Here is a 21,131-nt window from a genome sequence, read left to right on the forward strand (position 1 = left end):
CAAATCTGGTGCATCAGACACCAAAAGATCTGTCATGCACCAGAAGTCCTGTGGTGATGAAGGGATCGGTACCAGTGGTGGTTGTAGGTGCCAAGAGGCCTGTACCAACGCGGTTGGTGATATGGACCTGATAAGTATGGTCTGTCGGCGCCTGGAGTACCACAGGTGGTACTGATGTCGATGTCCGTACCGAAGGAACCTTCCCCGGTGCAGATTTTCTGTGTTTGTTGCACCCTGACGGTACTGATGCTTCCTTGTCTGTGCCCATTGGGTCCATAGGCAACCCGATGTGCCCTGTCAGGAGGATACAGTGAGACCACTGGGTACCGGATTTAGATGGTGTTGGTGGCGATGGTAACGATTACACTGATCGAGCGGGGAGATAGTTTTCGGCTTGATCTGGGCTCGCTATGGGAATTCAAGGACCTTTCCTTAGAGGCTTTACATAAGTGGCTTACGGGCATCTCCTTGAGCTCACCTTCTTTGGAAGTAGAGGGTTGTGGTGAGGTCTCCCTCCACTGATCAGATGGCTGAAGGGCTGACTCGATAAGTAGGAGTTTTCTTCAGCTGCGGACACAAACCACACTTCTGTGGGATGTTTCTCTCTTCCAGGCAGCAAACGCATTGAGTGTGTTCATCTGTCACTGGGATAGATTCTTTGCAACTGAGGCATTTCTTGAAGCCTGGGGAGCCGGGATACGCTTCCATGCTGATGACAAGTTCTGCTCAATAACGATCCAAAGCACTGCAGTCTCACGCACATTCATTTTCATCATCCGAGTCAGATGCCACCAACAGAAGGTTGATTTTCTGTTTCCGTGGCTCGGGTTCTGTAGTTTCTGCATCATGTTGCTCTTTTAAGACTTCTGAAAGCACGTCTCACATCTCTTCCCTCTCAGATTTTGGAAGGCACTTCAGATTCTTAAACCTTGGGTCGAGTGCTGTAGCTATCTTTAGAAATCTCACTTTGCGTTTTGTCAAATATGCAGTGAAAGTGTTCTTAAATCAAACAACATGTGCTGGGTCATCATCCGAGACTGCTATAACATGGAATACATGGCAGAATGCGAGTAAAACACGAGCAGGAGACATACAATTCTCCCCCAAGAAGTTAGTCACAATTTAAACACTTTTTTTTTTTTTTTTTTTTAAAAACAAGCATCATCAGCATGGAAGCATGTCCTCTGGAAAGGTGGCCGAAGCATGAAGGGGCATACGAGTGTTTAGCATCGCTGGCACGTAAATACCTTGCAACAACAGCTACAAAAATGCTATGTGAACACCTGTTCTCTCTTTTAGGTGACATTATAAATAAGAAGTGGGCAGTATTATCTCCCATAAATGTAAACAAACTTGTTTGTCTTGTTTGAACAAGAGGTAGGACTGAGTAGACTGGTAGGCACTAAAGTTTTACATTGTTTTGTTTTTGAGTGTAGTTATGTAACCAAAAAAAAAAAATCTACATTTGTAAATTGCACTTTCACAATAAAGAGATTGCACTACAGTACTTGTATGAGGTGAACTGAAAAATATTATTTCTTTTGTTTATCTTTTTTAAAGTGCAAACATTTGTAATCAAAAATAATAATATAAAGTGAGCATTGGACACTTTGTATTCTGTGTTGTAATTGAAATCAATATATTAGAAAAGGTAAAAAACATCCAAAAATATTTATAATAAATTTCAATTGGTATTCTATGGTTTAACAGTGCAATTAATAGCGATTAATTTTTTAAATCGTGATAACTCATGCAATTAACTCAAAAAAAGTAAACGGCAATTAGTTGACAGCCCTAGTAAAAATTAAGAATCTGAATACATGTATGTTAAGCTATATAATTGCTTAAATGAATGTTTACATAGTGTCATCCTGGTTAGCAACGAGTCCCAAATTTAGTATAAAGGTTATATTAATTTCAAATCAACATGTCTGAATACCAACGAACGAGAATGAATCTTTAAGAAAGGAGTACAATGCAAAACAAGATTAAAATCTATGATTAAATCAAGGTTTCCTGCTTGATTATTTAAATCAAGATAAATATCAGTGATTTAAGTCAAACCACCGTGCACTGAACCCTGGATGGTTGAGACGATACAGCAAAAAGAAAAAGCAGCATCTTGAGAATGAAGTCATTAGATTACCTGTAAATAAAGTTATAAGATTGACAAGCCAGTAACAAGGAACTAGTTTTTTTAAAATGCGATTCAATTAAATTCACATTCATAGGTTTTTAGGTCATTTGTGCAATAAAATACTTCTAATCGGTTGTACTTAAAAGTTCTTACTTTGAAAAAGGAGAACTGTCATCCTAGAATTCTGTATTTATTGCTTCACTTACTTTCCAGATGAAAATTTATTTAGTTCAGAAATAAAATAAGAAAGCAACCTTTCCTGAATGTCAGTCCAGAAAACTCAACGTCAATCTGAAAGTTTTTTCTGACTCACAGGATCACCAAACGTGTGCAGAATCTTTATTTGGAATTTATCTAACAGTTTTATTCATAATGACCAAACCAGAAAATAATTTGGCTTAGTTTTACCCATGCTAAAAGGGCAGGAGTAGTTTAAAACCAAACAGACCACGTTTAGCACTAAAAGGGTTAGGGGACTGCTACCTCCCTAGATCTTCATATAAAAAGGTGAAACATAGGTTTTTTCTCTTCCAGCCTCCTGTGGCCCACAGATTGGACTGGGCAGACTGAAGGAAGAGGGTACACCACCATGAAGGGCAGCACAAACCCTCCTTGAAGTACCCTGTGGCACCGTGGAACTGTACCAACCTCTCTCAGGGCTATGGCTGAATGCCATAAAAGCCTAGTTTAGCACAGAGTGAGCAGATTATGAATCAGAGTACTCCTGGCAAGCCAGAGCAGTTGAGTAATGTTTTTATCTTTAAAGAAAGTCACTTTTCAGACCAGGACTGCATTTTCAGTAGGCAAATGGATGCTGTAACGTAAAAAACTCTTGTATGAAAACATCCCATAGTCAAATGATATAATCAAACAGGTAGAATTGGTAGATATAACGGTCAATATCCAAATATTGGATCCACTATCCAAATAATCCTTGACACCATTTTTAAATTTCTGTAATTCACTCAGATTCTATTATGAGCAAAATATATGTGATGAGTGAAATATAAACAACAGTAGCCTTGACATTAATATCTTATCTATTGCAGAGCCATTTGTACTCATTAATGTGTGCAGTAATTCTACAGATATTGCCAACATTCCCAAAATAAGGTATAAGGTCTTCACTTTGGTTTATTTATTATATAGCACCATTAGTGTGCATGGCACTTTGACAAATCACCCTGCCTTGAATATTTTACAGTCCAATTTAAACAGAAAAGTAAAGTGAGGAAGTTACATCATTACACAAATGCACATTTTTTTTCTTCGATGCAGATGGCATCTCCTGTCAAATATTACAAATGGTAGTCAGTCTGGAGTGAGGAGTTCCACACCATGCCTTCTCACTATTGAGAACCTCCACAGCTTAAGAAAACTTATGGTTATTTTAGCACTTTGCCAAAATGTATCTGCCTGATGAGACACAGTAGGTTATACTACCATGTTGCAGAACAAGAAAAATAAATGCTGTGATGCACATATATATAATGGTTGTCTAGCAATGACAGGAAAAGGAGATGAAAGGAGAAAAATGAATTGGTGCCTAACCAGAAGTGGGAAGATAATTCCTTCCCTAAAAATAGCAGCCTATCTACCTTAAGGCCTTCTGAGGCAGGATTCACCTAAAAACTGATGAAAGTCTGCATCAGCTCATGGTTGTCTGGTGCAGTCAGTACTCCTTGTACAAGTTGTAAACAGAGAGGATTATGGGTAGGGTGCTTTGATTTAAATCAGTAATTTTAATCTTGATTTAAATCTGCAAGCAAGAAACTTTGGATTTAATCATTGATTTTTATCTTGTTTTGCGTTTGTACTCTTTCTTGTCTTATAGAAAGGTTTGTTCTCATTGTTTGGTATAACATGTTGACTTGCAACTAAAAATAGCTTCTTCTGTGTAGGAAAGACACCACCTACATTTCCACTAGAGCTTATGCCCCCTTCTGGGCTAAAAGAGGAAGTCTGCTAAAGAGAAGGAGAAAAGTAAAGCGCTGTAGAGGCCACCTTCCTCATCCCATCCACTGGAGCATCTTTAACCCATGGTTTCAGATCCAAGTAGCTCCTGGGAGGGTGGCAATTGAAATTGGAGGAAACGAACATGTGGCTATCAGTGGTAACATCAGAGAAAATAAGAAGACTACTTCCTCTTGGAGGGAGTAAGCCTTTGGATGGATTAAAATCCAATTTCACTAGCCCATGTAGAAGTTTAGGTGGCCTGAAACCCGGGTATTTGAGACATGCAAGACTTCTTCCCAGATGAGCAGGGGGAATCCTTTAAGAGCAGTTTCCTCTTGGTTCTGCAAATTCAGGCACACCACCACAGCTCTATTTTCCAACATGGTTTGGACATGGCTGGACGAGGTAATTCTGGCCCAGCCATAGATATCAGGAAAAAATTCCTCTCCTCCACCCCTTGCCAGCCCCCCCTACCCCCCCCCCCCCAATTCACAATTGTGAAAAAAGAAACAGAAGAGTCAGAACTAATTTTAACTGCAGTTACCTTGACTGTAGAAGAGTTAGTTTTGGATCTTAGCTTGCAGAAGAACATGGGTGGAATTGGGTCCAATCAGACTTATACTTTACTGGGTATTTGCTAATGAAGAAGGAACAAATTGAGGACTTAGCTTCATTTGAAAAGCTGAAGTGGAGAGGTTTAAGACCTCCTTGAGAACTGAAACTAGGCCGCCACTAAGGAACCTTGTAAGGAAGAACAAGGAGGCGGATCTTAGATTAAATTTCTCCTCCCAGTTAGATCCTGTAGGCTCTCTACAACCTTGAGTGAAAAATTTCAGGATGACAGTAACTAGAATGATGAAAAATACTGTCTCATTTTACAGAGGCTGTTGACTGCTAAGGAACTGAGAACAGTTATTTCCATTAGCCACTAATAGCTGACCTGGAGATGCCCAAACATAGCTGCTCACACATAGTTTGAAGGCTCTGCTTTTCAGATGACAATCTCAAAATGGACACCCTCTAGAGGAAGGTAGATTATTTCAATTCAGAAAACATGACCAAGTCCCATCTTGGTCATGGAAAGAAAGATTCTGGTAGATTTTATGGAGATATCCAAGCACTGGTATGCACACAAGAACAAGTACAGCACAGCCTGCTGTGGCCATTTCTGAAATAAGGAGACTGACCAAGACATGTTGCAAAAAACCATCTCCCTCTAAAATAGCTAACCTGCCTCTTTCTGGATTTTTTTTATTTCAGTTGAGAGTTGTTTAGAAGTTTGTCAGAGATATTAATTATGAGTTAAAAAACTACAGGGTGTCAGGGGAGATGATTGACCCAAAATACTTTTTGGATTGGCTGCTCTGTGCTTGATTGAAAGATGAAGACACTTCTTTGTACTGGTGGAAAAAGCTCCACAGAAAACTCAAATCTTTACACACATTAACCATTTCCACAGAAAAGTTTTGTGTGGACAAGAATCATATCTTGGAGTATTAAGAGTCTCTCCTATCTCATATGAAGCTATACTAGAATATGTTGGAAGATCTGCTTTCTCTAACAATATGGATTATGTAGGCTTCAGTAATCAGTCCTAAATATACCATATTCAACAGAACACACTTTCTAAAACAAATCTGAGACCCATATTCTACTAAAAGAAAAACCCACACTTTTCTGAAGGGAAGAAACCAGGGCATTTTAGATCATATGGAAGGAAAAAATACTTTCTAAATTCTTAACTTTCCTGATTAAGTACCTACTACACAATATTCTATTTTCTTAATATATTAACAATTATACTGATTTTTTTAAATATAAAATAGTGAGGCAAAAGCTTCCAACATTAGATAAACTTCCACATACCTTGTGACAGTTCGAATTGTGCCAAAGCTACGTGCACGAAAGCAAATTTCTTGCAGTTCAATCTGGCAAGATGAAACTGGTCACGTGCCTCCTCTGGGTCTTGAAAACTGTAAAATAGAACACTGACACTTATGTAGAGAGGAAAAGCTGGAAATGAAAGAGTAAAGGAAATTTAAGGGTAGGCTTCCATATATTTAGTGATGGACAAGGAATCTACTGCAAAATTCACCTTCACCACAGTACTGCCCTCCATTAGCTAAACAAAAATCTTTCTACTCCTCACAACTGTTAAAAAATAAATTAAACAAATGTACACTGTTTCCTTGAGTCTGCAGGAAGACAAAGAATAACAGAGGTGTTAACTGCCCTAGTTAGTATCAGTGAGGGTATTCTCAAACCTGAGGAGGATAATTTTAACTACCCATACTTTTTTTCTTGCAGAATAATTTTAGCTGAAAAAATTAGCTAATATACTTAAACCACACACAAACCTCCAACATGTGTGTAAGGTGCTAAAACCCAAAAGTGTCAAAGCCTCCAGCTTTCCCCTAACTTATGTTTTTGCCACTATAAAAATTTGCAGTGTACCAAAAATATTAGAATGAGGTGATAATGTGAAAAAATGAATACAACATCAAGACACAGGAGCTACTATATTAATTGAATTCTGAAATGAATCTGTCACAGAATTTCCAGTCTGCCACAAACTGTTGCAGAATTCAGGGATTTTGCCACAGAAACAAGGTCCAGCTTCCCAAGACATATAGGGGATTTTGTTTTAGGGACATGGCCAAGGTTTAGAGATTCTCCTTGAAAAGTGCAAATTCATATGTACCGCTTCATACTTAGCTTTAAAGAGCAAGAAGGACGGTGTTTAAAACCTGATGAAGGCACAGCACTAGGGTAACTACTAACAAACTACTTAAAAACTATTTAACTAAATAACTAAAGGGTACTACTGAGCTAAAACTATTTACAAAACACACAGAGAAATCTCACCGTGGCGCAATAAACAAGGGGGGGAAAAAGGACAATGGAACGTCAACTCAGTTCCTTCTCACTGCCTGCTGCCTGTGGTGGTAGGATGCAGAATGTCCACCAACTTATGTGGGTTTTCTTGGACCAGTTTCACCTGGATTCCCAGGGAATTAGCAAGAGTTCATTAGCAGGATGCTTATGTTTTAAAGTCATCTGGAATAGGTGAAAATGAATCAGGACACAAGACTTCGTCTAGTGATGCAGATGAATTGTTGGCATATAAAAAGGAGTCCTCAGCCTCCAACTCCAATTGTTGCGCCATGGGTACTGAAAGATTGGGTACCTGAGGCAGGTTGTTACCAAGTCCTGTACTAGGCACAGGACCTTCTATGTCAATGGGATGCACTGAAGAGCTTTGTCTAGACTGCTCTAGGGAACCCGATCCAGAAGCTGGCGGAATGTCCCATGGGTTCCCATACGGCCATTTGTATGTATGGTACTGTGGGGAAAGAGGGCAGGCAGGCACCTGGCAGACAGCCAGAGTGATCTCTCTCTTGATCTGCTACTGTATTGATGACTATGATGTGCTAGATTTTGCCACTGAAGAACGAGTGGGAGCTGGTATAGATCTTCTCTTCGGTAAAGAGACACACAGCTCTTCCTCTGAATCCAACAAACAGAAACAGTAGTTCCTGTGAGATGTAGCTGTATGTACCATCTTCAGAACTGGTACAAGAGGTTCAAGCCTCACTGGTACTGCATGTCTTGAAGTTGGTACCAGAGATTTCCTGACCATAGAAGTAAAGGTATCCGATGGGATTGGTATGAAGGAGGGGAGCCCAGTACCAAAAAAAGGCACTAACTGTGGTACCGACTGCATGACTTGAGCAGAATGTCAATATTCTGCCATAGTAGACTGTTTGTATGGATTCCCCCTAAGTAAGTTCTTTGCCATTGCATCAATTACTGCTGTCATCGGTACCAAAATTGCTTCTGGCAGTGCTGAAGTTGGTGCCTCAACTAATAGTCTCACCTGTGCTGGCCTCGATGTTACCTCAGCAGGTACCAAGTCAATGACAAGGCTTCCTGTAGAAGTCCAACACACTCTAACCTTGCTACACAACGGTTCTCTGAAGACTTACTGAAGTTTTACAGTGTCCCAAGTGCCCTTTAGAAGAGGAACCCTTTTTTGCTTTTGAAGTCAGATTTCATCCTGAGACTGACTTGTGGGTCTTACAAGGTGTTCTCGGAGAAGGAAAACACTTCTTCTCCAGTCCCAGAATCTCTGACCACACACAGCAGGGAAGTCAGAAAGAGCCATAGGAGAACCACTTGAGGCCAAAAGAGAAGTGCTGGGTCCGGACAACCCAGGTCCAAGGAGGGACGCATGGCACACTCCATGAGGTAATCTCTCAACCTAATGTTCCTGGACTTCTGGTCCTCTTTTTAAAAGGTCTACAAATAAAGCACCTGTCTCTAATATGTCTCTGGCCAAGACAAAGCAGGCAGCAGGTATAAGGATCACTAACTGGCTGAGACCCTGCACATGAAACAGTGCTTGAAACCAGAAGACTTGGGCATAACCAAGCTCCTGGTACCAAGGAAAAACAAGCTTGGAAAAGTAAACATAAAAAACCTTTACAAAAACAGAAATAAAATATTGCCAAGGGGGGGGGGGGGAAACACGTATAACCTAAACTATTATTTACAATATGAAGAAAAAGCTTTCCCCGGGGAAAAACGGAAACCTTGAGCAACAGTCCACAGACAGCTCCACAGGTAGTAAGAAGGAACTGAAGTGAGCGTGGGAGCAACTCCACCCTTTACACTCTCAGCTTGATGTATGAAGAAGTGAATAGCACACGCGCTGCCCTGACAGTTACCACTAAGGAAAACTCCGGCTAGACATACTAGTACACTAGACACACACAAAATAGACATATGCAGTCTCTCAAAGAAGAACCAGCCCTTTCCACTCCTGTTTCACTGAGAATAAGTTAATGGAATGATCATTAGTTTCATTTTATTGGGCAAAGTTATATTTTGGTAATTGACTTGTTTTTCTTACTGATATGACAGAAACAAAGACAACAGTGCCTCTCATTCTGGAATAGCCAAGGGAGCAGGCTTGGATAAATCCAAATAATGTTTTTTCTGAAAGATCCATTACTGTTAAATACTGAGACGTAAGCTGTGTACCGCAACACAAAAGTTATGGCAAGTGGGTTCTAAAATTCCAAAGAGGGAAAAAGCAAGTTTTTTGAGGTGAACAGGTGAAAACACAACTAAGCATTATTACCCACAATACAGAGTTGAGGTGAAACTTGTTAAAATTACATGTTGCCTACTTTTTTGGTATTCCACACAATATTTAAGTTTTTACAAAATTGGGGTGAAAGGGAAGGGAAAAATGGGAGGCCTCCTCATATCATTTTCAACCTCCCTCACACATACAATCCAAGTAAAAGAAAATTATTTTTGAACAAGTATTATTGAAAGTAACGTAACAGACTAATATTTTGGTGAGATGTGGTGTGCTCCCTCTCCTCCATTCCTATGTGTTAAAAATAAGCTGATCAATCATACTCATCGGTATATAAGAAAATATGCCATCTGACGTCACAATAAGTAGGTTTACATTAGTCACTTATCCTGCACAAGCAGTAAGTTTCTATTGGTCCTAGATGCCCTCTAAATATACCTCTACCCCGATATAACGTGACCCGATATAACACAAATTCGGATATAATGCGGTAAAGCAGCGCTGTGGGGGGCGGGGCTGCGCGCTCCAGCAGATCAAAGCAAGTCCGATATAATGCGGTTTCACCTATAACGCGGTAAGATTTTTTGGCTCCCAAGGACAGCGTTATATCGGGGTAGAGGTGTACAAGTTAAATAACATGAATGTTAATAGGAGTATTTATGTGCTCTAAGGGCAAAAGAGATTTGTTAATAGTGTCTATTTGCCATTAGTAAAATTCAGAAGTCCTCTTTTGGAGTTTTCTTATTGTAAATTGGTGATTAGTACTTACGCTTTCAACTCAGCAAATCTCACTAGGATCCGAGCATAGTTCTCATTTTGGCTGTGTTTTTCTGCAGGTAATGCAGCAACTGCTTGACTGTAACGGCCAATCAATCTATTCAATAGACTAATATCAGTCTGAGGTATACCCTTTTTTTCCAGTTTAAGCAAGAAACTCAGCCAGTCTTCCGGATTATTTGCAGTCATCATAATTTGATTAACAGTGCCAGAGTTATCTAAGAAAAAAAACCAACCACCAAATACATTCTTAGATTTATGGCTATAAAGTTTATATATATATATACACACACACATACACACACACACAAATGTGAACACTAAAAGGGGGGAGAAATTTCAATATTTGCAAAAAATTCTAAATATGAGTAATCGACAAACAAGTGCAGTTACTGAAAGAAAGGATCTAAGCAGCATTATCAAGAGGAGCTGAAATTTGTCACTTGTTTTGGGCATCGCTTTTTAGTCTTAAAAAGACTGTAAAAAGAAAATGCTGAAATAAATTAAACTGTTTTTGTTCTCAGACTAGTTGACTTTAGCATCAATTGCAGTAAGAGTGAAAATGCAGATTAACAAAAAAAACATACCTGTTGTATCAGCTGAGACTTTAGTAAAATTAAGCTCATCAGTAACATTATCTTCATTTTTATATTTATTTTTCAGGTCTCTGACTCGATTCATGATTGAAGCAATTGTCAGTCCTCTTTCGCTTAAATCCTCCTCCTCCATCTCTAGACACACAGATAAAAGACAAGATAACTACTGCAGAGTTCTGTTGAAGTCAAGGTTCAAGTGAAAGATTCTGTAGCAGATACCCGTTTACACATATATCCCCTATGTACTTGCTACCTTCTGGTAACGATCTTTGGTCTTGTGTTCTGTCTCTCTTTTTATCTAGGTTCTCCAGCCTTAGTTACCCCAAGTTCCAATTTTCAAAGGTGCTGAGCATCCACAACTTCAGCTGAAGTCTTTGAGAGCTGCAAGTACTCAGCACCTTTGAAAAAAAAAAAAAAAGTCAGGCTTTTAGTCTTACTTTCCTCCTACCTTCTTCCCACAAGGAGCCCTAAGCATTCAGATCCTGATCTAGACACTCCTCAAATTCCTTTGTGCTGGCTGCTACACTGTCTTCTTTCAATTATCAAGGCAGCAAATGCTACAGAATCTGAAGGCTCAAAGTTCTTTGAGGATCAGCAAAAATGATCTTTGCTCTACCTAGAAATGAAAGGAGACAAAAGCAGGGAAAAATCAAAAGGGTTACTGGCTAGGAAGACTGGGAATCTTGGGACATACACCTCTACCTCGATATAACGCAACCCGATATAACACGAATTCTGATATAACATGGTAAAGCAGTGCTCCGGGGGAGTGGGGCTGCGCACTCCGGCAGATCAAAGCAAGTTCAATATAACGTGGTTTCACCTATAACGTGGTAAGATTTTTTGGCTCCTGAGGACAGCGTTATATTGAGGTAGAGGTGTAATTGTAAATCTTTCTTGTATAGGGTGAGGTTAAGAGAAACTCAGACATATGTACTCTATACCCCTTCACAGCCACAATTATTAATGAGGATTCACAGAATAAGATAAACAAGTCTGATTACTACATTTAAAAATACTCATAAAACAACAGAAGAAGCCTAGTCACTTAGTTTAGCTGCACAGAGCTACAATATGTGAAACACAGAACTGAGGATAACTCAAAGGCTTGTGATCCACAGAGAAAGCAGTGTTGCAATATCACAGGAAACAGGGATTCAGAATTTGGTACAGAGACGAAAGAAAACTGTTAAAATATAAGCCTTTGTACAGACACCATTCTTACAGTGACTAGTCTGTGTAGGAGGACAAAGAATGCCAAGCAGCACACACACAAAAGTTTCAGAGGGACATAATCAATTCAAGGAGGGTATGTCTACACTGGCAGAGTTACAGTGCTGACAGGTACAGTGCCGCTCAGAGAGCGCTGAAGAGAAACTGCTGTTGTGTGTTCACACTGTCAGCTGCCTGCACAATAGCGTGTTCACACTTGCGGCACTTGCAGTGGTATTCAGAGCAGTGCACTCTGGGCAGCTATCCCAGAGAGTATCTCTTCTGCTGCTAAGAGTTGTGGGAAGGCGGAGAGGGTCGCTGCGCATCCTGGGTCCTGTCCCAATGACCTGTGATGCACTGCTTCGCTTCCCAGCAATCCCTGTGCTTCTGTCCGCATTTGGCACCATCTTTCAACGATTTGTGTACTGCGCGCTCTACCTCTTGAGTCTGCAGGAACGGATCCCGCACTATTGACCAATATGCTGCTCGCTCTCACTAATACATCACGAGTAGCAGTGGAGTTATTAAACTACAAAGGCAAGAGAAGTTTGGCATTGATCTTGCCACACGTAGTAGCTATGACATGAGATTGCTTGTGGCATTCACGGAGATGCTGACCACAGTGGAACGCCACTTTTGGGCTTGGGAAACAAGCACTGAGTGGTGGGATCATATCGTCATGCACGTCTGGGGTGACGAGCAGGGGGTGACGAGCAGTGGCTGCAGAACTTTTGCATGAGGAAAGCCACATTCATGGGACTGTGTGATGAGCTCGCCCCAGCCCTGCGGCGCAAGGACACAAGAATGAGAGCTGCCCTGCTGTTGGAGAAGCGCATGGTGATTGCACCGTGGAAGCTGGCTACTCCAGACCACTAACCAGTTCAGAGTGGGAAAGTCAACCGTTGGACTTGTGTTGACGGAAGTGTGCAGGGCCATTAATCGCATCCTGCTCCCAAAGATCGTGACTCTGGGCAATGTGGGTGACATTGTGGATGGCTTTGTACAACTGCAGAGGGGCGATAGATGGCACACATATGCCAATTCTGGCACCAGACCACCTAGCCACCAAGTACATTAATCGGAAGAGGTATTTCTCTATGGCTCTCCAGGCACTTGTTGATTACCGTGGGCGTTTCACGGACATTAACGCAGGCTGGTCTGGAAAGGTGCATGACGCACGCATCTTTCAGAACATTGGCCTGTTCAGGAAGCTGCAAGCAGGGACTTTCTTCCCGGACCAGAAGATCACCATAGTGGAAGTCGAAATGCCCATTGTGATCCTGGGAGACCCCGACGACACCTTAATGCCGTGACTTATGAAGTCATACATGGGGCATCTTGACAGCAGCAAGGAGCGGTTCAACAACAGGTTGAACAGAATGACTGTTGAGTGTGCTTTTGGACGTTTAAAGGCCCGCTGGGGCTGCCTATATGGGAGGCTGAACCTGGCTGACGACATATTCCTATGCTTATAGTCGTGTGCTGTACGTTCCATATTTGTAAAGAGAAGGGTGAAAAGCTTCACTCAGGGCTGGACCGCTGAGGCTCAGCGTCTGGAGGCTGAATTTGAACAGCCAGAGACCATGGCTATTAGAGGGGTGCAGTGCAGGGCCATAAGGATCAAAGATGCCTTGAGGCTACAATTTGAAGCTGAAAACTACTATTATTTGTTGTTATGCTCAGGAGTGCAGTGCTTGTAATGCTAGGAGGTGAGTGTGATTGGTGCAGACGATGCACTATAAAGGTTTAAGAAAATTGCCTGTTGCTTTGCAGGGCTCTGTTGGCTTTCAATTAATAGAATAAAGATTGCTTTCAAACCAAAACAATTCTTCTATTAAAAAACAACAACCGGAGGCAAGAGAGAGAAACAAAAATCCAAAACAGCACTGGGGTAGATGTGGAAAGGGAGGGTCCCAGGAGGAGGTGGGGTCCTGGGATGGTTAAAGATTTGTGTATGTCTAGGTATCATATCCAACCTTCTCCTTTGGAGTACAGTGCAGCGGGTACTGTACTTCAGCAGGGCTAAACTGCAGAGGGAGGGGTGTTGAGTGCAGTGGATACTGGGAGTCCGCAGTGCTGGACTGTGAAGTGGAAGGAGTGGAATGCAGCGGGTACAGACTGGAGCCAGGAGGTTGATAAAGTGTGTTGGCGGTGTCTGGGGAGTGCATGGGAAAGTTTTGAGACAGCGATTGCAGGGGAGGGCGGGCGTGGAGCTGCTTAGTTTGCAGTGCTAGTAGCACCTAGAGCATGTCCACTTGGCGCTCCATAACATTTAAGAGCTGCTCTGTGGCTTCATTCTGGTGTGCCACGTTCTCCTTTCAATCCCTCTTCTCACTGTCCCGCCACCCCTTCAATTCTTGTTTTTCAGCCGCACAGTGCATCATGACATCATGCAGAGTCCTCTTTAGTTCTTCGTGGCCTAATTCTGCGCAGCCATTCAGCTGGCAATAACAAAGAGGGAGGCTGGGCTCCAAAGGTCATATCTGTGAAGCCAAAATGCATCATTTTACAGAAGCAGTATTGTTTGCAAACACAGACCAGTGATTCAGTGATTTAAAACACAGCCACTATTCACATACCTGTCGCTAACTGGCTGACCCCAAGCAAGACCCCCAAAATAGTGAGTAACCGCAGGGGCAGGGAAATCAGTGTTCCAGGACCGTACTGTACTCTGGGCACGTGGCTCTTGGGGAGAGCCAGCACTGTGTGTGGGGGGGGAGGGAGAGAGGAGAGGAAAGAGACCTTATAATTATTCCTGTCCCCACATTTTCCACAGGCTGTGTTCATTATGGAAGATATCTCGCTGCTAAGGGTGAGCAGGGAATCAAGGGAGGGTCTTCTCCAAGACTGCAGCTTCCGCCCTGGCCCTTATGCGGCTCGCCTGTGTGCAGCAATGGTCCTCCCATCCCACCCCCACCTCCCTGTGACGGCAGAGTGATGCGGGAAAGTTACCCTTAATGGGGCAAGAAACAAAGCAGCTCAGCCAAAGAACCTGCGGCAGCGGATTGCCCAGTATCTCCATGAGAGTTTCCTGGAGATCTCTGAGACATATTCCCATGAAGTGAGGGAGTAAATCAACAACCTGTTCCGCTGCTCAGACTAGGCATGTGATAGTATGCGCATCATACAGACACAAGCCTGCTTTCTGCAACCCTCCTGCCTCCAACAACTCGCTTCAGCGATTCCCAAAATCAAAGCCATTTACCAGGGGCCTCCTCAACCTGTTTGCGCTTCGCCAAACTCCGACAGCTGTGACTGGATAGCCTCTTCCGGTGTAGAGAAGAGCTCCTGGCTGCATGCATCTCTGACCTCTGAGTCATCTCTGCCTCTGGGTCCCCCTCCTCGTCCAAGATTTTCTCCTTCTGGCTTGGTCCACTCTCAACTGACACGTGAGCCACTGAAGTATCCACAGTGCCCTTCGCAGTGGAGGTGGGGTCGCCACAGAGTATCGCGTCCTGCTCTTTGTAGAACCGGCAGCTTGTGGGCGCAGCACCAGAGCACCAGTTTGCCTCCTGCACCTTGTGGTAAGCATTCCGCAGCTCCTTCCCTTTGACCCTGCACTGCAGTGTGTCCTGGTCATGGCCCCTTTCTGTCATGCATTGTGAAATCTGTCCATAGGTATCATAATTCCTACAGCTGGAGTGCAGCTGGGACTGGACAGCCTCCTCTCCCCAAATGCTGATGAGGTCCAGCAACTCGGCATTGCTCCAAGCGGGAGATCGCCTGGTGCATGGAGCAGGCATGGTCACCTGGAAAGATGCGCTGAAACCACCGTACGCATTACTGAGAAAACAGGAAGGGGACTTTCAAAATTCCAAGGAATTTAAGGGGTGGAGCTCACGGTTGGTCACCTGAAGAAAGGGCAGTAGAGTTCAAATCGATGACCAGATAGGCGAGCACCGGCACTGTGGGACACTTCCCAGAGGCCAATTGCAGTGCTGTAATTGATGAAGGTGTCTACACTGGCACTGCGGCACTGTAACCTCGGTACATAAAGCTGTACGCCTCTCGTCGGGGTGGTTTTTTACAGCGTTGCAACTGTGCAGTTTCTGCCCACCAAGTGGCTTGGCAGTGTGTACACCTTGGGAGTTACAATGCAGAAAGCTGCTTTACTGTGCAGAAACTTGCCAGTGTAGACAAGGCTGGAGTCATGTTTCCATCAGAAGGCATTGTACCTACAATGGTTAAAAGTAACCCCCTAAAATACTATACCATAGAGGGGGGGAAACCGCTTATTTTCCAGTTTTGTTTACTTTGAGTATTGCTTACTTTGACAGTTTAATTTTAAAAGTTTCTCCTAAATCTGTTTTCCCATATTGTTCAGTTTAGTTACCTTGATGGAATGAAGTTACAATATTTTCTATAACTAGGGGCAGAGCCCTAATGATTGGCCACAGATTTTGCCTTGTGGCACAGAGACCAGGCCATGTTAAAAAAATCACTGCCTCCAACATTGTCATACGATGGGGCAATGTTGCAGCCACTGGCCCTCTTCCTTCTCAGAGAAGTCACCACTTGATAAACCATGAAGAAAATGCTGGAAAACATTCCAATATCAAGACAGATAATTAGAACCTTTCACCCCATATAACCCTCCCACCATAGTCAGAACCCAAATGCTTCTTTGCACCACCATCATCTATCTATGTTGGCTTCTTCTACCCATATCCTTGAAAATGAAATCACACAGAGCTGTGAAAGTTCTATAGAAAGGGCCTCCAGTTTCCATGACCCACCATGCTGAATTAGCTGACAAAATGAATAGCCTATAAAAGGCTTTTATTGAAATATAAAGGGTCATGAGTTTTTCAGTTTACTGTTTACTAAAACAAACAAAAAACCCACATCACTTGATTGAGAGTTCTTGTGAATCAGACACCACTATTTTCAGTTTGATAGTGAATTCAGATACAGAATGTCTCAAAATATACAGGGCCCTTATTCAAGTAAAAATATATATCCCCGAGTGGTTTTAACTAGTTAAGAAATAACCTCTTTCAAAAACCAAAATGCATATTTTAGAATTGCAATTCAGTCTGTATTATGGTACAGTAACTCCTCATTTAACTTTGTCCTGGTTAACGTTGTTTCATTGTTATGTTGCTGATCTATTAGGGAACAAGTTATTTAAAGTTGCGCAATATTCCCTTATGTCGTTTGGCAGCTGCCTGGTTTGTCCACTGCTTGCAGGATTTTCTGAAAGAGCAGCCCCACCTTGTGGGGATTAGAATCAGGAGGGCCTGCAGCCCTGCCCCCCAAACAGCTCTCCTAAATCCCGTGTAAGGTATGTGGCTCCGCAGCTGTCCAGCAGCAGTTCAGGTGGCCCACCCCTGCCCTGCCCTCTGCCTTGGAGCTGCTCCGGGGAGCTTCCTGCTTGCAGGGTGAGGGGGGAGAGGGGTGCTGATATCCGGATGTCCCTCTGCTCCTGCCCCCCCCATACCCCCTCTCCACAAAGTGGAGGAGGGGACAGGGCTCAGGGACAGAAAGGAGGGAGCTTGCTGGAAACTGTTGCTTCCTGTCTGAACTGGCTGATCTGCTTAAAAGGGCAACGTGCTTGAAGTAGTGGCAGCGTACTTAAAGGGGCAATGCACATCTCTCTCTCACTCAGGCATGCACCCCCCAGCACTCTAGAAAGTCAGCACCTGTGCAGCCATGCATGTGCTGTCAGGAGAAGGGAGTGGTGCGCTTCAGCTGGATAGCGTGGGCTCATCATCATGTTCAGTTTTTGCAGGGAAATGTTTGCAGCTACTGCCTTGCATCTATTGTGTTTTCTCCCTTAGTCCATGCTGCCCTGTAGCGTGAGGCTACATTAACAGCAGCATATTAACCCTTGAGGGCTCAGCCGAGTGCTAGTTCATCATTTAGCAGCAAGGCATTCCCTGGGAAATATTCCACCCACTTACTCTACCACTTCAACCAAGTTTCTCAATCATTCATTGCTGTGTACAATATTAAACTGTTTGTTTAAAACTTATACTGTACATGTACATAATGTCTTTTGTCTGGCGAAAAAAATTTTCCTGGAACCTAAACCCCACTATTTACATTAATTCTTATGGAGAAATTGGATTCGCTTAACATCGTTTTGCATAAAGTCGCATTTTTCAGGAACATAACTACAATGTTAAGTGAGGAGTTCCTGTACACACTCTCATTCACCTCCCATCTCCTTTCTATGGCCACTGCTACATCCTGTGTCAAATTACATTCGAGTGTTTCAGGACAAGGGCTGTTTTACTGTGCTCTTGTACAGTAATTAGCATAATGGCACCCTGATCCTGACTGATTGTCACAAGTAACTACTGTAAAACAAACAACTGCACACTACATAGAAAGTAAGGCAAGAGGAAGAAAGGAGAAGCTTTCGAAGGTCATGAGCAACATGCACACGGTCTACTTAAGAACATGAAGTAACAAGAACGGTGGGCACCCGTTTGTTCAATATTTGTTTTGTTTAAGATGTACCTATCCCACGTTCTAGGCACAGTTAATTACTAATCAAGCTTAAAAGATAAACTTTCATACAGTAACTGGACAATTCAAATCAGCCCAACTCCCAAAATATAGAACACAAGGAAAACCTCCCACATCTGACTACTCAATAGCAACTCACCCTCATCCCAGATGGATGGGAAAATAAGTGGACCTTTCAAAATCTCAAAGGGATAAAATCCAGGCTTAACCAGGTGGTGAGAGTGGAAAGCAAGTTCCAGAGTTGAAAATCCATCATAGAGAATACCTTGCCACCAGCCTCCATCCACTTAAATTAGGTCAACGGCCCCTCCCAATTGCAACTGTGGCATTAGCAAAGTTAGACATGGTCTCAAAGAAAGGGACGTTATGACCAGTTAAGCGCCCAACACCTATAAAAGGCCAGCATCTATGATAAACTCTTACAGGCAAACTCCCCATAACTTGTCTTCACATGGCAGAGATATTTTCACTAACAGTGGAGGGTGGAGGGGATGTGAACAGTATCTGGCAGTGTTCCCTCTAATTTTTCCCACGTGCAGGATGAATTTTGTTATGTGCACCAATATGGAGGCGACGTGTGACACATTGCCTTCATATTGGTGCACATAACAAAATTTATGTGGTGGGGCCGAGAGGTTCGGAATGTGGGAGGGGGCTCAGGGCCGGGGCAGAGGGTTGGGGTGCAGGGGTGTGACGGCTCCGGCTAGGGTTGTGGGCTCCGGGATGTGAGTTAGGATGAGGGACTCAGGGCTGGGGCAGAGAGTTGGGGCGCGGGTTCTGGGATGGGGCTGGGGATGAGGGGCTAAGGTTTGGGGCAGAGGGTTGAGGTGCAGGTTCTGGGGTGGGGCCAGGGATGAGGGGTGCAAGAGGGTGCTCAGGGGCTTACCTCTTCCCAGCCCTGGTTAGCGAGCAGCCCAGCTCTAATGAGCCCCAGGAGCTTCTTCCTGTCGGGCAGGTGACTGCAACCCCACCCAGCTCCCCCCCAAAAGCCAGCAGCTTGGCAGGTAACTCCCTGGTTGCACTGAACCAGTTTCCCCTTTGCACGCTTGGCCAAGAAGGCAGCAGCTCCGCTCTACAGCCCGGTGAGTCACGGCTGCCCCCTTGGCCACCCCAATGCGTGTTTCAACTCACAAGAAGCAATTAGCTCCCACTCCCGAACACCCCCGGCAGAGGCCAGGGAAGGTGTGGGAACCCACTGCCTTCTGCCCACCGGGACCAACCACGCCCAGAGAGACAAAGCTGCTTCCACCAGGTCCGCTGCCCACCAGCACTAGGGATGGGCGCCCCTCCCCCCAGCAGGTCTGGACCACGCAGCCTACAGGGAACTTAGGGATCTGGTACCTTTAAAATAACTAAACAGCCTAGGGCAGGTGGAGTTCTTTAGCCCAGGAAGCCATCCTACCTTGGAGAAGGTGAGAAGAAAATGGGCATGTGTGACACTGCACCCCATATTCTTCAGTGATATTCTTATGATTATGACATAATCATATTGTATTTTATGCAAGATAAGTCATGTGAGATGTCATTGGAAAGGTTATGATTTGCTGAATATGATTATCCTATTTGTATGCATGTATCATTTTTGTATCTGAAGTTATGAATATTGACTATGTACCTGTATTTCAAATGTAGTTACACATGGGTAACGCCTACTAGACAAGATGGTTTCAGTCTAGACAGCTGATGGGGAAGAGCCATTAGGGAAAACAATAGGCACTAGGAGAAGCTTATGTCCCACCTGGGGAGCCTTCCTGAGAAGGCTACAGACAGCCTGTAAGAAATGACTGCTATGACTCTACAAAGACATGTGATGTGACCACACGTCTCTAGACTCCATTTTGGGATATCAGTGTTTTTCCACAGATCGATCTGGGAACCAAGCTTTGAAACAAAGGGTTCCCACTATATGTAAAAGCTATATAAGGCAGGGAGTGACATCATCTAGTGTTCTTCGCTTCCTACCCAAGAAGGCTCCTGGAAACACTTGAGGAACAAAGATCGTACTGGGGAAGTACTGGACCCAGGCTAAAGGGATTTTTAGCCTGTGAATGGAACATCTGGGGATTCCAAGCTGTAAGCAAGTGCAGCTTACCCCTTAAGAATCTGCAGCCTGCTTGTATCATCTCTTTGGATATGAATAGTAGATTCTCACCCTATCTATTTAGTATGTTTAGTTTGCGTTTTTGATTTATTTGCTAAGTAATCTGCTTTGATCTGCTTGCTATCCCTTATAAGCAGTTAAAATCTATCTTTTGTAGTTGTTAAACTTGTTTTTGCTTTATCTAAACCAGTCTGAGGGAATCATAACTCAGGGGCAAAAGGCAGTTGCATATTCCTTCCCACATGGAGGGAGGAGGCGAATGTTATGAATTTATGCTGTAGAGTTCCCTGTGCAGGGCAAGATGGTATAATTTTGGGTTTATACTCCAGAGGGGGTGCGTGCCTGAGGAGCTAGTAGTTGCCCTAGCTGTAGCCTTCTCATGCAGAGCCTGGTCAGAGAGTCTACATAGAACTGCAGGTAGGTGTGTCCCTACCTGTATGTATGCTAGTGAAAGTGCAGGCTGGAGCCTGGAGGGCTTTGCAACTTATCACAGCAGTACAGTGTATGAGGGAGCCCAGGCTGGTGGGTCAGGGGGGCTCAGTAGGACCCCACTTCCCATGACATCCTGGGGGGAACCCATCACAGCATGTACTTAGTCTAACTGGGTAAAGGCCCTCTCATTGCAGTGTAAATCAAGGACATCAACTGATACCAATAAAACCTATAGTGTGAAAGACTTGTTTTGGTTTTTTGGTGGTGAATTACCAAAGGGCAGTAGTAGATACCAGTTATAAGGAAGGGTGACACTGGCCTGTATTGCTTTTCCTTCAG

General features: G+C 43.4%; 1 protein-coding gene across 2 annotated transcripts in view; it reads right to left on the reverse strand.

Annotated features, from left to right (window-relative positions):
- The window catches only part of TTK (TTK protein kinase), a 98,493-nt gene that overhangs the window by 75,152 nt on the left and 2,210 nt on the right, over window positions 1–21,131 (reverse strand). Inside the window, exons 1-4 of one of the 2 annotated variants that reach the window (XM_054021396.1) lie at window positions 11,022–11,100; window positions 10,565–10,708; window positions 9,970–10,195; window positions 5,960–6,066 (exon numbers count right to left, since the gene is read on the reverse strand). In XM_054021396.1, coding sequence (XP_053877371.1) covers window positions 5,960–6,066; window positions 9,970–10,195; window positions 10,565–10,706 — 475 coding nt within the window. In that variant the 5' untranslated portion in view covers window positions 10,707–10,708; window positions 11,022–11,100. Of the gene's footprint in view, window positions 1–5,959; window positions 6,067–9,969; window positions 10,196–10,564; window positions 10,709–11,021; window positions 11,101–21,131 lie in introns of those variants that run through there. The other variant, XM_054021397.1, reaches the window with a different exon arrangement.

This window comes from Malaclemys terrapin, chromosome 3, assembly GCF_027887155.1.
Source record: "Malaclemys terrapin pileata isolate rMalTer1 chromosome 3, rMalTer1.hap1, whole genome shotgun sequence".
NCBI classification, from domain to species: domain Eukaryota; kingdom Metazoa; phylum Chordata; order Testudines; family Emydidae; genus Malaclemys; species Malaclemys terrapin.